The sequence below is a fragment of the Octodon degus genome, unplaced genomic scaffold (genome assembly GCF_000260255.1).
Source record: "Octodon degus isolate 3935 unplaced genomic scaffold, OctDeg1.0 scaffold00042, whole genome shotgun sequence".
Lineage (NCBI taxonomy): Eukaryota > Metazoa > Chordata > Mammalia > Rodentia > Octodontidae > Octodon > Octodon degus.
The window spans coordinates 512,969-529,594 of NW_004524618.1; the positions used below are offsets into that span (position 1 = coordinate 512,969).

The 16,626-nt window shown below is 52.2% G+C and overlaps 1 protein-coding gene across 6 annotated transcripts in view; it reads left to right on the forward strand.

Moving 5' to 3' along the window:
* The window catches only part of Pax2 (paired box 2), an 83,699-nt gene extending 67,087 nt beyond the window's left edge, over nt 1–16,612 (forward strand). For all 6 annotated transcript variants that reach the window (XM_023715634.1, XM_023715633.1, XM_023715635.1 and 3 more), the window contains 3 exons: nt 811–937; nt 14,393–14,494; nt 16,449–16,612. In XM_023715634.1, the coding sequence (XP_023571402.1) occupies nt 811–937; nt 14,393–14,494; nt 16,449–16,612 (393 nt within the window). The remainder of the gene's footprint in view (nt 1–810; nt 938–14,392; nt 14,495–16,448) is intronic.
* The last annotated feature ends 14 nt before the right edge of the window (nt 16,613–16,626 follow it).

Sequence of the window (16,626 nt, forward strand, 5' to 3'; positions counted from 1 at the left end):
TTTCTACAGGAAGATCAATACGAGAAGGAATTGGAAATGACGAGGCAATCCCATCCAGCCAGGGAGGGGAGGGGTCCTCTGGGGGGGCCAGGAAGCGGAAGGGAAAAAACCCGAAAGAGCAGAAAATCAGTTTTAATTTAAGGTAATATTAATCAGAGCAACTTTTCCTGCTTTGAGCGGCTGCCGGCCGGCCGGCCGGGCTCGGGGTCGGGCTTGGCAGCGGCTGCAATAAAAAGGCAATTACCCGAGTGTTCCGGGCAGGACACCCTTTCAGAGTCAATGACCGGCCCCCTCCCACCCTTCTGGTAGCCATGTGGACTCTCCCCCTCCCCAATTTCATACCCCAGTGCACAGGCAGAGAGCAAGGGGCCCGTGGGGCTGTCTTTGTTTGTTTTTTAAAAAGGGGAGCCCATACCCCATCAGCCAGCCCAGCCATGCCAGGCTGGAGGGCCTGCCAGCCCCTTCCCCAGCTACTGCCGCTGCCCTCGCGGCATGGCCCACCCCCGGCTCCCCACCCCAGGGACACCTGCACACCCAGCACCTCTCAGCCAGCACGCTCCGGTGCTAGGCTCCCACTGGCACTGCCTAGGCAGGAGAGTACGGCAGTCCCGGAAAACCACCCACATGTGTAAGCCACACGTCTGCCTCCCTGTGTCGGGCCTGCCCCCATCTATGTGCAGCCGTTCCCTCCCAGTCCCCCCTTCCAGCCCATCTGGGGGAGCCCCGGTCCTCCTCCTCTCCATCTGCACGCCACGCCCTTTCTCTGTGTGCACATCACTAGAGAGCTGTCTCTTTTCTGTGTCCTCACAGGGGAATGAATACTCCCTCCCTGCACTGACCCCTGGGCTTGATGAAGTCAAGTCAGGTCTGTCTGCATCCACCAACCCCGAGCTGGGCAGCAATGTGTCAGGCACACAGACATACCCCGTCGTGACCGGTAAGGGGGCTTCGAGGAGGGTGGGTCACTGCTCTCAGTCAGGGGGGACCTCAGCTGTGCCATCTGGGGCCTGTGTGACAAGTGGGCACCCTGCCTGCCTTGATGTCTGTAAAAAGAGAAAGATTGAGAGTGTACCTCCAAAAACTAGGGTATTTCCTGAACAGATGTATGTAGAAAATGTTGTGGTCAGGGGGCTGGCTTCAGCCTGGAAAGGTGGAAAGCTTGGAGCTGCTTTGAGCAGCCTATCCTCCTGCTGAGCCTCTGCGTGTTTGCTTAGCTCCCCAACGTAGCCAGACGTAAGAGCTATTAGTTACATGTGCCAAAGAATGCGAGGGCAAGTAGGCCAGGAGGTGAGTGCCACCTGCCACATGCCTACATCCCCAAGGCTCCTGGGGAGCCCTTGCCTGTCGCTCTAGGTGGCATAGATGACTGTAGCCTTGTGCTCAAAGGCAGGGCGCCAGCTCTGCAGGCACGAGCACAGTTGCTGTAGCCTTCTCTCGCACCAGAAGTCCCTGAGACCAAGGCTGACTTCAAGGCCAACTGGGGTCAAGTGCAGCAGCTCCTGCTGCCCAGGAGCCCCCACAGGTCCAGAGCTGAGGGGCATCTGGGTTGCTGTGCATTGAGGCCTGTGAATGGAGCTAAGCTCACAGAGCCACACGCTGCAGACAGCACCTGACACTGCAGAGGGGCTTCCCATCCCAGAGAGTGCTCAAGTGGGAGAGACGCACATTGAGGTGTTACTAAAATTCACCTAACTACTCAGGAGACGCTAAAGCAAATGTGCCGGTGCTCCTTGAAAGACAGGGTGATTGAGAAGGGTCAAAGTTGGGATGGGGGTACTGAGTTGTTACCTGCAAAGTGAGCGGAGGCAGCCAGCCTGGCAGCAGGACCCTTCAGTCAGGCAAGACAGGGCTGGCTGTGGCCTGGAGCTGGCCTGGATAAGGCCAGGCTGGGATGGCCTTGGGGCCAGAATCAGCTTCCTGGGGTGAAGAACCCCAGCTCAGCTTCCCCATGTCCTCCTGAGGAGGGTGGAGGCAGACAGTAGGGTCCAGGGTCGGGCAGGGACCTTACGGCTAAGCTCCAGAAGTGCTGTGGAGTGCCTAGGCTGTGGGAGCAATGGCTGTACATGGAGCATAGCCTAGATCAGCAGCAGGAGCCTCTGCAGCCGACCTGGGAGCTCGTGGGCTGGGCCAGGACACCCTCGTCTTCGGAGAGGCCCCTGGTCACTTCCCCAGAGGCCTACCCAGCCATGTAGTGAAAGAGAGCACAGGAGACTTTTCTCCAAGTCCATGGTGCTCCCTGGTGTTCAGGCCACGTCCACAAGGCAGGGACATTCTAGGGGCAGCAATGTGGATCTCTGGGTGAAGGCTCCTGCCGCAGGGCACACTGGGGCTGCCGCAGAAAAGTGACTCTACTTTGAGCAGCCCCCACCATCTCCCCCCCATGGCCCGGGAACAGTCCCAGCTCAGCCTGGGAACATCTCCGGCTGATCCATCTGGATCCAAGTGTGAGAAAAGTTCATTTCAGACCCAGCTTGACATTCCCAGGTGGCAAGTTAGCACTAACATCTCAATCTGTATGCGACATTTCAATCAAGCGAGGAGTAACAAAAGCAGAACCATTAACATTCGGAGCTGTTCACCAGTGGTAATGATGGGGAAACTCACTCAGAAACTGGAAATTACCAAAAAGAAAGAAGTGTGGAAGGGTGGGGGAGGGGTGCAGGGTGGAGGTAAAGAACAGTTTTCCCTCAGTTTGGCCAAGACCTACTGTTTGGATTAGTGGTGCCATTGCCAGAGGAAGGGCTGCAGGTTAGGCTCACTCTTAGAATGCTTCTGCTGGTAATTAAAGGGCTGCACCACGGTGGGAGAGATAGCTCAGCAGACTAAGCACCTGCTTAGGCAAGCACAGGGACCTGGGTTCGATCCCCAGCTCCACATGCCACATCAGCCCTGCCCCTGGTGCAGTGAGCTGACCACAGCACATGCCTGTAATCCCAGCACTGGGGAGGCTAAAAATAAGAGGACCACTATGAGTCTCAGCTGCATAGTGAGACCCTGTACCAAACACATTAAAAAAAAAAAAAAATCAAGGGCTGCAGCTATTGATCTTTGTTGATTTTATGTCCTCCTAATTTGCATAATCTGTTAAAGATGAAAGATTCATGACATCTTTATTATAGGGGGAAAGCAAATTTGCTGGAGGTACTGTCAAGGTGAGAACTGGGGTACTGCCCAGATCCACACTAGCTGCCTAGACAGGACTCTAGCCTGTGGCCTTGGGGTGGGACTCATGGGTGCCACCGAGCCGGGTGCAGGACAGTCGGAGGGGTGGGCTCTGGGTGAGTTCTTCCCAGTGTTAGCATCTGTGAGAACTGGGTTCCAGGCTGGGGAGGCTTTGGTGTGTTTGTAGAGATTCCCCTAAATGCTTTAGCAGCTTGTTTTATTGGAAAATACCAAGAGCTTTGGTGGAGAAAGGAAAAGGCCTTTCCCGGTAGGTGGGTGATCGTGGGCAGGTGGGAGCAGGAGAGACAGTGAGGTCGCCCTTCGTAGCATCCTGGCTTTGGCAAGCCACATATTCCAGGAGCTCCTTTCACCCCTGATGGCCAGCACGCAGCCCACCTTCCTCCCTGGGGACAGGCTTCAGGGACCGCCCAGCTGTTGGCAGGTCCCGGGGGAGTCGGCCAGGAAGGCCCTCGCCCCACCTGCAAAGCCAGACCTTATTGGTATTCCTGCCACCTCCTGGTACTGGAGGCTGATTTCAAACTTCACCAGCCACTTGATGTAGCTGTTCCACAAGGTCAGGCCTGAGAGGAGAGAGGCACCTGGACCATTGTGTGGAGAGGGGATGGGCCCAGCGGGCCAGGACACAGCTAATCACTGTGGACAAGTGGCCACGCCTCAGCCTCAGAACCTCTCCCATGCCCCCTTCTATTGTGGAACCAAAGCAAGACACCAGTTTTTCTCAGCAGTGTTTGCAGGTTCTGCCGAGATTTTAATTTCACTGCATCACAACTCAGCAAGCTGCCAAGTCAAGCTGGTTATTTAAATTTATCACCCACTCTCCCTTCCGCCACTGGGCTGCTCCAGCTCAGCGGCATCTCTACGCTCTAGCCCACTGCTCTAGGCTGCTGGTCTGGAACAGAGCCGAGCCCTTCCTTGAGTGATAAGGAGAAAGGGACCCCCCGGACAGCAGATGGGCCGGGCCCGCCAGCCCCAGGTTCCCTAGGTTGCTTCTGCAGCTGCCACCCATCACCTCTGGCGCCAGGGGACAGCACCAACTGCTCAGCTGCTCCAGGCACTAGGTCACGGCCTGGACAATGCAGACTCAAGCTGCAGCTGTATGCTGGAGTTTTCATTGTTGAAAGGCCCATCGCAGGCAGGAATCGCAGCCCCTCCCCTCATGTCTCCCTCATCTTGCCCTCTGCCTCCCTGGGCAGGGCCAGGCTGAAGGGATTGCTGACTGGGTGGAGAAGGCGGAATGAACTGCAGCATCCCCAAAGTCACTGGAGATGCTCTGGGGCATTTAGAGAGTTCTTTGGCCTGGGGAAAGGCCAGCCTGCAGGAGGGCAGGCCCCCTGCCCAGAGGCCAGATGGGCCAAAGTGGGGTGGAAGGAAGTCAGGGATTTCACAGCCCATGCTCTCTTTAGAAGCCTAGGCCACATCAGTCCTGAGCCGGGCACAGACTGGGCATCGCTGGCCTCTAGTGGGCACTGGCCAGCGCTGCGAGGGCATCTACCTTCAGTGCAGACAGTAACAGGGCATTGGTGTCAGACGCAGGGCAGGCCAACTGCAGCATATGTAGCCGAGTGAAAGAGAACAGCAAGAGCTGTTACCGCAGAGCCAAGCCTCCCTCTCTCTTACCAGAAATGAAGCCTGAGGAGGGATGAGGGGGATGTGAAACATCAGACAGGAGATGCAGCCTGACTCAGGAGAGGCGGGAAGCTAGAGCTGAGTGCTGCTCTGCATGAAGCCAGAGTCAGCACCACACAGGACAGGGCAGCTCACACGCTCATTCTGCCAGCCCAGAGAGCAAAAGAAACCAAGACCGCAGATCCTAGCCAGAACCAGAGCCCAAAGTATAGCATGAGTGTGTTGCAGGAATCCTCAGCCAAGAATTTTCATAGCAAATGCCCAAGATAGTAACCCACTCAGCCCCACCCCCAGTAATGGCAAACCTCTCTGTAGAGACAGTCTACAGGAACCAGGGCACAGGAGCTCCATGGGGCAGGAGAAGCCACCTTTAAAGATGAACCTGTCTTAAAGTTCCCATGGGAACAGGAACTCCATAAAAAGAGTTAGCAGAAGCAATATGTAGGACAAGTAATACCCCAAGAACCGGAGACCGCAGAATAATCTAAAGGCAGCTATAAACTAGGCATGTTTGGTATTCCAAACAAATCGAAGAGAAGTAATGCTTTCATCTTTACCACGAGTGCATGCTCCCAGGGCCCCTTCCCCACCTCTGCTCAGCAAGTTGTGGGATAGCAGAAATAAAAGGGATGGAGCATCAAGGCCATACCTTTAGCTTACTGTTTTGGAAGGCTGGAGACACGGGGAAAGCTGAGCCTCAAACAGCTCAGAAAGTACAGTTTGTTCCAGACTTATCAGAGTTCATAGACTGCTGAATCCTAGAAGAGGATCTTTCCTTTTCTTTGGGAAAACTTCTAACATTGGCAACTTGGGGGACAAGGAGAGTGTGTGGCATTCTCCACCCGCCAAGTGCTTTCATCCGAGTGGTTGGAAGACATTTGCCTTAACGCATGGAGACTGTAGCTTTTGGAGGGAGCTCTGATAAGGCCTGGAGAGACTGTGTGCTGCCCAGGGGGGTGTCCAAGGCAGGAGGTGCTGCTTCCCCCCCAGAACAAGTCTGAACAGAGCCCTGGAGGGAGGAGCTGAAGCTCAAAGCTGAGCAGAGCATAGGCCTCTGGAGGCCGAAGAGAGTTGCGTGGGCTCTGCTTGGAAAAGAGGGTGCCACCTCTCAGCACCTTGGACTCCTTGCACATCTTCATTGCAGCGCAAAGCGGCCTTTGAACAGACACAGTGCAGACCCTGGGAAACCTCCTCCTACTCAGGGAGCCTGCAGACCTCCAGGGACCGCCTCCTTCCTGCAGTTAACAACCCCTTCCAATGCAGCTATACTTCCCTCCATAAAACACTCAGCCTGTGCCGCACCCCTGGGGGAGGAGAGGGCAGTAAAGGCCAAGAAGTGTTTCTGAAGGAGGTTGGGAGTCTCCTGGTCTTGTCTGTGCCTCAAAGCCCCTGATTAGCTGGAGGAATTTAGGGTACAGACCTCAGAATTCTTCTCCAACCTTGAAAGGAGGGGGAGAGAGCTGTGACCCCCAGTCAGGGAGCTACAGCAGTGGCCAGTCGGAGCCAGGTGGCTTCTCTGCACCCACAAGCCCTAGACCCTTCATTTAAGCTAAAAAGGCCTCCAAAGAAGGGGCTTGCCTCCTGCAGCCATCCTCAAGCCTCCAGCCACATCCCCAAGGACTTTTACTCCCTGAACTCACTCTGATTTAATTCTGAGGGCATTTCCATAGCAATGAGACAGTGACAGATAGGCAGGTGCCCAGGCCTGAAGACTAGGGTGTCACTGCCTGCAGCTCTACCCCTCCTTTCTCCTGCCCTCCTACAGAAGGAAAGGGTGAAAACCAAGAGGCAGTCACTTGCTCTAGAGCTCAGAGAGAGTGGCCAACTTTGAGAAGAATCAAAGCTGTCCCATCTGGATTCCCAGTCCAAATGCAGGTCCAGGACTGTGCCAACCAGCATCCCAACAGGGCAGGCTGCTCTCCCCAGAGCAGATGACTGGATGGCACTGGGGCAGGGTCCTGGGGAGAGTGAGTGGGTATGAGGGGCTTGGGGCACCTTAGCAAGATGCAGTCCCCAGGTCTTCTCAGCTGTTTGCACTGGGCCATGCTGTGAGCCTGCTTTCCGTTTTTTCCCTTCCTTTGCACCCTGAGTGGCGACCAAGAGGGGAGCATGCTGGGCTGCGCTTGCTCCTTGACAATATGCTCTCCCTGATTCCTGAGGAATCAGGGACAGAGGCCATTCCAGATTTGAACAAAAAGTATTCTCAAGTATTAACAATGTTTATTGCAATCGTCTATAGTATTAGCCAGCTGAGGCTAAACCAAAGGCTTGTCCAGAGCTTGCTGGGCACTGTTGTCGTCACCAGCCAGTTGGAAAGTGCTGCTGCGTGGCTACTGTGAATGTGCAGAGCTGCTTAGGCTGTCCCCCCACCCCCAGAGGAGCGCTCCCAAACAGGGATCCCTGGACATTGTGCTTGTGTACTGCACTATTTGGCACTTTCTGTGAAGGAAAGCCACATCTGTCATCCCAGCCTTTTCTGAATAACCAAAAGTGTCTTAATAGTGGTATCTGAGTGACTCTTACAGGTATATACTGGGGCAAGAGGCTTGGATATGTCTCTGGAGCTTCAAGGCCACCTAGGCAAGACCTGAAAACCTGTTTCCCCTGGATCCAACCCCAAGATGGCAGGAAAGCCCCTCCTGCTTCCCCTGGAGGATCAGAACCTCCTCCCCACTTTAGCATAGTCCCAGGGCAAACCAACCAGTGCTTTTGTAACCCTGAGCTTTGGGAGCAGCTCTGCCACCACTGTCACTACGAGAGGGCTTTGCTTCCCCCAGCCTAGAATCCTTCCCTCGCCTGGGGGTTGGAGGGGTGGCTGGGCTGGCAGGTGGGGCGGGAGGAAATCCTGCAGCAGCTCGGAGAGCAGCCTAATGCTCCAGCAGCTTAAGTGGCCGTTTTCCTTGGGATTAGGGTTTCACTTACACAGACTGCCTGAAAAACGCTGCGCTTTCAGAAGGATTAGAGCTGACAATTCAGTGCTCTCAGAAAACAAAATAAAGCCGGAGAGGAACTGGGAGACCTACAGTATCAGGAGACTGTGCAAACAGGCTTAACCTCTGCCCACCCAGCATGCGGGTCTCTCATGCGCTGAGCCCCTGCTGAGCCTGGTCCAGCCTCTGGTACCAGTACCTGCCCAGCTCTGCTCTTCCTTTGCAGCAGGCTGATGGAGGAGAGAAATCACTCAACAGGGAGTGAGCTGGGTTGAGTGCTGGAGATTTCTTCTCTCCCTAAGCCTCAGTCTCCTCTTCTGTAAATGAGAGAGTCATGCTCCTTTTCAGCCCTCTAGAAATACAACTCCCCCTGGTCTTGCCCAGGGTCCTGAGGTGGTCACTCTGTCTGTGGTCCATCTCCTTTGAGGTCCTGGGCTGGCAGGCTCTCAGCTGGGGAGGAAGGGGTGGGGACAACATAACTGCTTGTGTCCAGCTGTTTGTATATTGAGGAGCAGGTTTTACTGAGCCCATGCAGATGTGGGCAGCATCCCCACCTCGGATGCCCCAGGGACTGCTGGTCCAGCTGTCAGTGGGCGGCACAATCAGCCGGAGCAGCCACCCTGCACTTGGGCAGAGCCCCCTCTGCTGGAACCTGGAGCAGATGAGCCCAGGCTAGGCATCCACCCGTGTCCGCACCAGGGCTGGGCTTCCTCACACATGCACCTGTGCCTGAGAGGACTGAGCCCAAGGGGAGTTAGAAACCTCTGAAATAATGAAAAAAATGAAATGTGTAAAAATCCCACTCCTTTGATCCAAAATTCAAAGACTGTTACTTTATTGTGTATAACTGAGATTGGTCATAAAGGGATCATAATTAGTATGTAAATGCAAATATAGAGTATATTTAGGCAGTGATTACTAAATTTAATAACTATTTTCTTGTGTCACATGCTTGTGTCAAAGGCAAGCACAGACTGCCAACCTTGAAGAAATCTAATGTCTTCATTTTTACCACCTTATGAGAAGCAGACAAAACTTGAGGAGAGGATAGTAAAACAAGAGTTATGTTTTCTGGCCTTGGGGTCCGCCACAGTGTCAGGTAGATAGCAGAAGTGCTCATTTCAGAGAAAGACGCCAAGGAAATGTGTCTCTAAACTCGCTGGGTATAAATTTTGCTATATAAATCTGTGTCTAATAAGTCTTGTTGCTAAGGCCATCACGAGCAGCAGCTTCTGCTTCTTAGCAGCTTTTCTATTATTTCCTTGGTTTTCTGAATTCTGACAGCTTCCCGAACTTGAGATAAGACTCCCTGCTGTACTTCTCGCTTTCATGTTTCATTGCTTCTGCTTTTTGAGGTCCCAGGGTTAAACTCAGGGTCTCATGTGTGCTGGGCAAGTATTCTTGCCACTGAGCACACAGCACCACTGAGCTGCATCTCCAGTCCATCTTCTGCTGTTTTCTGTATGACGTGGTTTATTGCTATTATTCAAGAAGTTGCAAACATGAGCTGGGAAGATAGCTCAGTAGAATAAGTGCTTGTCTGGCAAGCTCAAGGTCCTGAGTTCAATCCCCAGTAACACACACACACACACACACACACACACACACACACACACACACACACACACAAAGAAGTTGCAAACAAATCAATGTCATTTGCCAAAGAAGAGAAGTCTTTTTTTATATGCACTGCTTATTAATTTTTGAGTGTGAATACTTCAAAAAAAATCACAGAAGCACATAGAATCTACCAGAAAGGTATGCTTATATAGTGTCTATTACATTTCATTTTTGGCTTTCCATGGATCCCTGAAATGCATCTGTATAGTCCTATGGGATCAAATTAAAACCCCATGTAGAAGAGGAAGCAGAAACATGAGAAACGAGTGACCGCAAGATGTTCCTTTACAGGGAGGTGTAGCTTAACATGATCCCAGGTTACCTGCCTGTACCAAATACCTGTTTTCTAGATCTGCAGTATTTGAGAACGTCATTCCAAAATCATGCCCAATTGTACTGTGTTCTTTAGCCAGGAGCTACTGTCTAATCACTGTGAGATCTCAAATGTAATACTCACTAATATAATACTTAGCTTCCTGGAGTTCCAGCTTATGTCTGAGATGGGGATCAAAAACAGGTCAGCATCACAGAGTTGATCTAAGGTCAAATAATGCATAGAAAATGTGAAGGACAGTGCCTGGCACATAGCAAGTGTCAGCAAGGCGAACAGATAAACAGAACTCTGCCCTGGATCACATAGCTGGTGATTAAAGTAGTCAAGTATCTAAAGACTAAAATTTTCCAATTTCCTCATAAAGTGTCTCACTTAGCTTTTCTCTGTACTTGAGAGGCTGTGCTTAGATTCTCCAAAACAGCTGATTTGCTCTGGCCCATTTGCTAAGGAGTGTCTCTCAGAAGTGCCCTGACTCAGACGCAGTGATTGCTGTAGAAACTGGCTTCAGAATCTTCAGGGACTTCAGCAGTGGAACTGAGAAGACACCCTCATCAAGGACAGTGCTTCCAACCCTCCTCAGTACTTTCAGCTCTCAGCTACTACTTTTTCTTGAAGTGTTTGTTTTTTAGCAAGCTCTCAAAGGAGATTAATATTCCACACCATGGAGTTTTGCTACTGACCTCCCACGTCAGTTTATTCTTTGTGTCCTTCTTTTCTGGTCTCAATTTAGTGACAGCGTGCAATTCTGCCCATCAGCTGGCTTCCTTCCCTTTCCTTTCCTTGGGCTCTTGTGTGGCAGATCTGCCTCTGTGCTGTCTCTAAGGGCAGTGTGGCCTCCAACTCTGGATCTACTGTGTGCTAGCCTACAGCTGCAGGACAATCACCTGCCTGAGTATCCACTTCACCTTTAAAACAGGACATTAGTTAAAGAAATCTAATGTCTTAGATTGGAAGGTCTTTAAAAGCTTTGTAACCTTAGAAAGCAAGTGGGAACAGGACACGCCCATGCTCTCGTGTAACACATGGTTTTGGTCCATTTGTGATTCTTGGTGCCATCTTCATGTTCCTGGCCTCGTCAGTGAGCAAAGCCAGTACTTTACTGCTTGCTGTCTTCTGTCTGGTGGCACGTATTTTATAACTGACACGTTCTGTGATGTAATGGTTTTCTCTGCTTTCTGTGCTTTGGCTCTTTGTGTAAGGGAGGCAGCTGCTGCCGCGAGAGTCCACTCCTGTCTGTCCATCCGGCTGTAGTACTTCAGCACCTGGTGCTCTGCCGACTGTTCCGTGCATGAGTCCCATTGCCCATTCATATTCCCTCACTGAAGGAGACTTGCTCAGAGAATGCTGCTGGGCAAATGGTATTATGATCTTAGTAATCTGAGAACTTCCTGCAGTATGTGTTTTCCATTATTGACAATGGTGTTGCAGAAGGACATATGGCCCTGGCAAGAGTTTGGTCAATTTTTCCCTGTTCTTCAGGTATCCCCTGTGTACTAATGAAGACACTGAGAGCATTTTGGATGCAGTGCTTGCACCTGCATCTACTCAGGAGTACTGGACAGGTCATCTTTGTGGTGACACTGCTTAGACAGAACTGAGCACAGCTATGTACCAAACCCAAGAAGCTCAAATCTTCTTCCTCGGCATGGGCTTGTCTCCCACATTTTAAAAAATTGGCACATGGTGCTTCCTAGGTTCTGTTTGTGTTTAAAAACAGAATTTGGAAATGTGCCTTCCAATCAACAGTACAGTGGATGACTTTCATCATGCAAAGGTTTCTATCTGCTGGAAGTTGGTCATACCATTTTGCAAGAGAGAATGTTCCTCCAGTGGAAATAGACTACAAAAGGAGGGTCACCAGGTTAGCTATAGACAGCTTTCTAGGTGCCTAACCTTGCTTTCTCTCTCCTGAAGATGGGGGGTTGAGTTTGTAAAAAGCCCTTAGATTATGAGGGTCTCTTGTACAAAGGGATATGACAGCTATGCATCTTAAGACCAGAATTCAGATGCATTTGAATTTCTGTTTTTAAGAACGAGTCACACTCTTTTTCCCAACTGCCTTGTAAGACCACAAAGCCAAGAGGCACTTGGCTTCTCTGTCTGTCTACCTTCAGAACCTCCACATCTTCCCTAACTCTACTCTGTCTTGGACCTTTTTGCACCAGTAAGTGGCACAGTATTGATCTCCCTAGGAATCGACAGACTGTGTACCAAAGTGCACCTTTGCAACCCTTGTAGTCCCTCTCTGAGGCAGGAGGCTCACTTGAGCCTAGGTATCTGAGGCCACCCTGAGCAACAATGAGACCTGCATCTTAAAAAATAATAAAATAATTTGTTGTCATTGCCCACTTTGGGTCCACTACACTGAGCGATGCTCAGGAGCGATGCGCTTTTATTGTCAACAGAACTGACAACAAATCAAACAGGTCCTTTACTTCATAGTCAGAAGTGATCTTTCATTTGGTTGTTCTACTTTGTTGTTGAGTTTTAGTAAACGCAAGATTTTTAGCTACATTGAGCAGGTATAGAGGAAAATCATTCTGTTGCATGATAAAGCTGAGTGACAACACAGTTTTTCACTGTAAATCTTTTCCTGTCTTACAAAAATTCATAAAATATTGTATAGTTTAAATTGTTAAAACAAAGATTCATTTACATGCCATCCCAGTTTTACCTCCTTGTGGGAAATCAACATTTATGAAACAGTAATAGACAATTACAAGCCATAAGGAACTGGATGTGAATGCAATGTGGAGACAGAGAATTAATCAAGTATTTGTTGAGTATGCACCATGTTCTCTTCCATGCAGGATACAGCAAAAGACTGGTCCTGCCCTTCAGCTGACTACAAAGAAACAAACCATAATATGAACAACAGGGCTGATTATACAATATAATGACATGTGTATGAGCTCCGATGCTATACAGAAGGTTAAAAGGAGATTTCCTGATAAGTAGGACAGTAGGAGTTGTGAGGGGCTGGAGCTGGAAGGAGAGAGAAAGGTCATGCTGAAAGCACAGGGCTTTTATAAAACAAAAGTCAGTGGAACCAGGCAGGGTAAGGATCAGAGCTGAAAAAGTTGGGTGCAAAGAGTTATGAAAGCCTATAGAGGTTTGATTCAGACTACACTGGAGAATCAGCGGTTTTTGAAGGGAAGTAGTGATGGACAAAAGAGTATGGTGGCAGAAGCACAGCCAAGGAAAGCCCTTATGGCGAGCCAAGGACAGGTGCCAAAATGCTGAGCTGTGAAGGCATAAAGAGAGTGGAAATCAGGCAGATGTACTAGACATGGCTAGTGAGAATCAAAATCAGAGATGGCCAGTCTCACATGGGGCAGTGTCAAGGAGTCCAAGGTCTTTAAAAGACTTGGTAGAAATAGGAAATGAATCTGCCTTGGTTTCTATTAGGTTTGAGGTGACAGCGGGACAGCTAATGAGAATGTTCAGCAAGCAGCTAAAAATGCAAAAGCCTCAGCTGTAGCTCTGTTGTATACTTGGAGGATGAATTACTCAGACATGCCACAGTAGGGGCGAGAAAACCACAGACCTCAGGAACCCAGGAGGCAAGGTCACCCACAAGGGGAGGGTGGCGGAGAAAGCAGTCAAGCAGTGGGGGATGCTGAGTAGGGCCCAACTGAGGAGGAGTAAACTGGGCATTGCATGCAGAGTTGTTTGATGTCCTCCAGCCACACCTTGTCTTCCAGGGCTGAACAGAGGCATGAAAGGGTGGACTAGTGGCACTAGCTGCTGACAAGGACAAGGAGAATCTGCAGGGGATCCACAGGCCACAGGAGAGGATGATGTAGCCTGCCATGAGCAATATGGGAGAGGGGGAAGGGCAAGCACTGTTATTAAAAGAGGCAGCCTGCTTGCACACTGCAAAGGAAGGTGATATCCCCTTCATAGCCATGTAGGGAACAGAAAAGCAAGGGAAGCCAGCTGTGTGCCGCCGAGGGCCAGGGGCATCTCCCCAGTTCTGATTTACTGTGTCTCCCTGTAGGACACTGGCAGGGAAGGCCCTGCCGCCAACCCTCCAGAATCCCGCAGATACTAGAAGCAGGGGTGGGTCTTGCTTAATGGAATTTGATCTGATCCACTTGCATTGTTGGCTCAATGTTCCTGATTCACTCCAGGGATGGTTCTTTGCCATTTAAATGCCATAAACATTAACTGCAAAACAGCTTACTGGCTGGTCCCTGGTCCTCCACAACTGCCAGGCCCAGGCACCTGCAGCTCCACTTGGAGAAAACTGGGCATCCCCATCAGCCCCTGTAGGGATGATGGAAAGGTGTTCTTGGAGCCTGAAGACAAGATAGGCTATCAGGGAGGGAGCAGGTAAGCAAGATACTAAGAGGTCCCTTTGGCTGCTGGAGAGGCCACAGGGGAATGTTTTGAGAGAAGGAGTAAAACCAAGTTGGCTCTGCCCGTCTCCATCTGGGTTTGCAATGCAGACACAGGCTAAGGCAGGACTGGGCACCGTCTGCACGGCCTGAACCTGGACACAGAGGCAGAGAGCTGCACAGGACAACACACAGCTGATGCAGATGTAGGCATCTGGGCAACATGCTGGGACCCAGCCATGGCACCTCCAGACCTGCTTGTCCTGGACACTGAGCTCCTTCTTCTCCAGGAGTGTCCAGATTGAGCAGAGGCAAGGCTCTGTCTTCCAGCCCTCACTCATCCCCCTTTGTCTTTCCAGGTCGAGACATGGCAAGCACCACTCTGCCTGGTTACCCCCCTCATGTGCCCCCTACTGGCCAGGGAAGCTACCCTACCTCCACCCTGGCAGGGATGGTTCCTGGTAGGTGACAATGCTGCTGCTGCTGCTACCTAACTGAAATGGGTTACAACACAGTGGGTGTGCTTCTGAGTGCTCTGTAGTCAGGAGTGGGGTGGAGGACCCAGAATCCACTCCCTGCAAACTCCCTGTCTGTTGGTTCTTCTCTGCCTAGAGGCTGCAAGTGGCCCCTCATCCTCCCTCATGAACAGCCCAGACAGGAAGCTTGCAGAAGTGCCCTTTACCTAGACCCCTCCCCAGTACCCATCCACCACAGCCAGCACCCCAGGAGCACTCTGCTCAGCCCACCTTCAGGTCCAGCCCACCCCAGCCAGCTGACTCCACTTAGAAGAACCTGATCTGGTTTCCATGGAAACTTGGAGCCAAGAACCATTTTCAGGACCATGGCTTTCAGACAAAGCCACCCTGGGCCACTCCAAGCCACAGGGAAGACCAATGTGGAGGTCAACCCAATCCAGAGAGAGGAGGGAGCGCATCCCTAAGAGGACAGGGGCAGGCAATGGCAGGAGCTGTAAAGATCAACTTCAGAGAGCTGGGTTACAGCACGCCCAAGCTCTCCAAGAACTTAGGTCCTTGCTGCTCTTCTGAGGCTCTGAGCCACTCCTTGCCTGTGAGTTGTGGGCTTTGGCCTGTGTGGATCAGGGAATCGCAAGCTGGTGCCTGAGGCTAGAGGTATGCTGCCCCAGCCTCCTCCCAGATGGGGACTCAGGGCTTGAAGCCAAGGAGTAGAAGTTCCTATCTGCAGAAACCCAAAATATCTTGTAAAAATCACCCTAGTCTACAACCCACTGCCTCTAGAGGCCATCTTGTGTGCTCTGGTCCTGATGTGCCATCACTGGTAGGGCAAGATAGAAGAGGTTGAGCGGCCACATCTCCCTAGAGACAGCGCTGGGTAAACAGAGCTTAGGGTGGGAGTGGAGCAAAGAGCTAGGTGAGTGAAGACTCCTGCCTAGAATCCCGGAAGGAGAAGCATGGGGGGGCAGGCTCTTGGGGGAAGGTTCCAGCAGCGAGCAGGTGGAGGCTGGAGGAGGTCTTGGGGGAGGGGTGCAGTAGGGAGGTGGGTGTGGGGAGTTTGCAGGGAGGTGGGGATGAGGGGAGCCGCAGAGAGCTCATGGTGGCACGGGGGGAGTCGTTAAACAGAATCTAGTGCTGATGAGGAAATTACACTTGTTTCATTAGCGATGGGGAAGGAGATAGCTCAGTTCCTCTTGGTCACAGTTGAGCTCAGAAGCTCATTATCCTGCTGCACGCATGCTTTCCCTCCTCGTCAATAAACAGGCTTTCCAGTGGCTGCGCCCCCCACCCCCACCCAGCTCCCTCTCAGAGAGGGGCCCTTCTCCTCTACTTAACCCGCGGTTAGGGATCACTGTAAACAGTCTGGGGTCACCACACAGGAGAAAGGGCTAGGGGGAAACCTGAAGGCCTGGCCTTTCTGCCAGAGGCAGGGAGGCAGCTTCCGATGGCTCGGGCCCAGGGGTTCTGCTCCCAGACAGGAGGGCAGTCCACTTGCTTTTTGCAACCCCACCCCTGTCACATGACCCACGTATCCGAACTCTGGGGGAAAGGGAGAGCCGTTCCACCTTACCTTATGTTGGCACTGCGCGAGACTCCATGCTTAGGACTTTCTGGGGCAAAGTGTCCCATGGGCCTTTCTTGGCCCCCTTTCCCAGTCCCACCCTGTGGGGCGATAGCTCCTAGAACCACAGTACCACAAAAACTGCTGGGATCCCCGTCAGCGGGGTAGATGCCCTCGACCAGAACGAACCCTTCCAGCCGGCCACAGGGCACCAGGTGTGCAGGTCCCTGACGTCGGTGGGAGAGGAGCGCGTGCCTCCGGCCTCCGCACCGCCTAGCGGACCTGGCGCGTCACTACGCCTCTGCCTCCGACCGGCTCTCAGCACGGGGACGGCGGGGAGCGCCCGCCCCGCACGTGAGTTGACGCTCGCCCCCTCCGCAGGGAGCGAGTTCTCCGGCAACCCGTACAGCCACCCCCAGTACACCGCTTACAACGAAGCCTGGAGATTCAGCAACCCCGCCTTACTAAGTGAGTCCGCCGCCCGGCTGGCCTCGCGGCCTGGGGGCCGGCTGGGTCGTGCGGCGCAGCGGCCAGGCCGCCCCTGAGGACGCACCCGCGC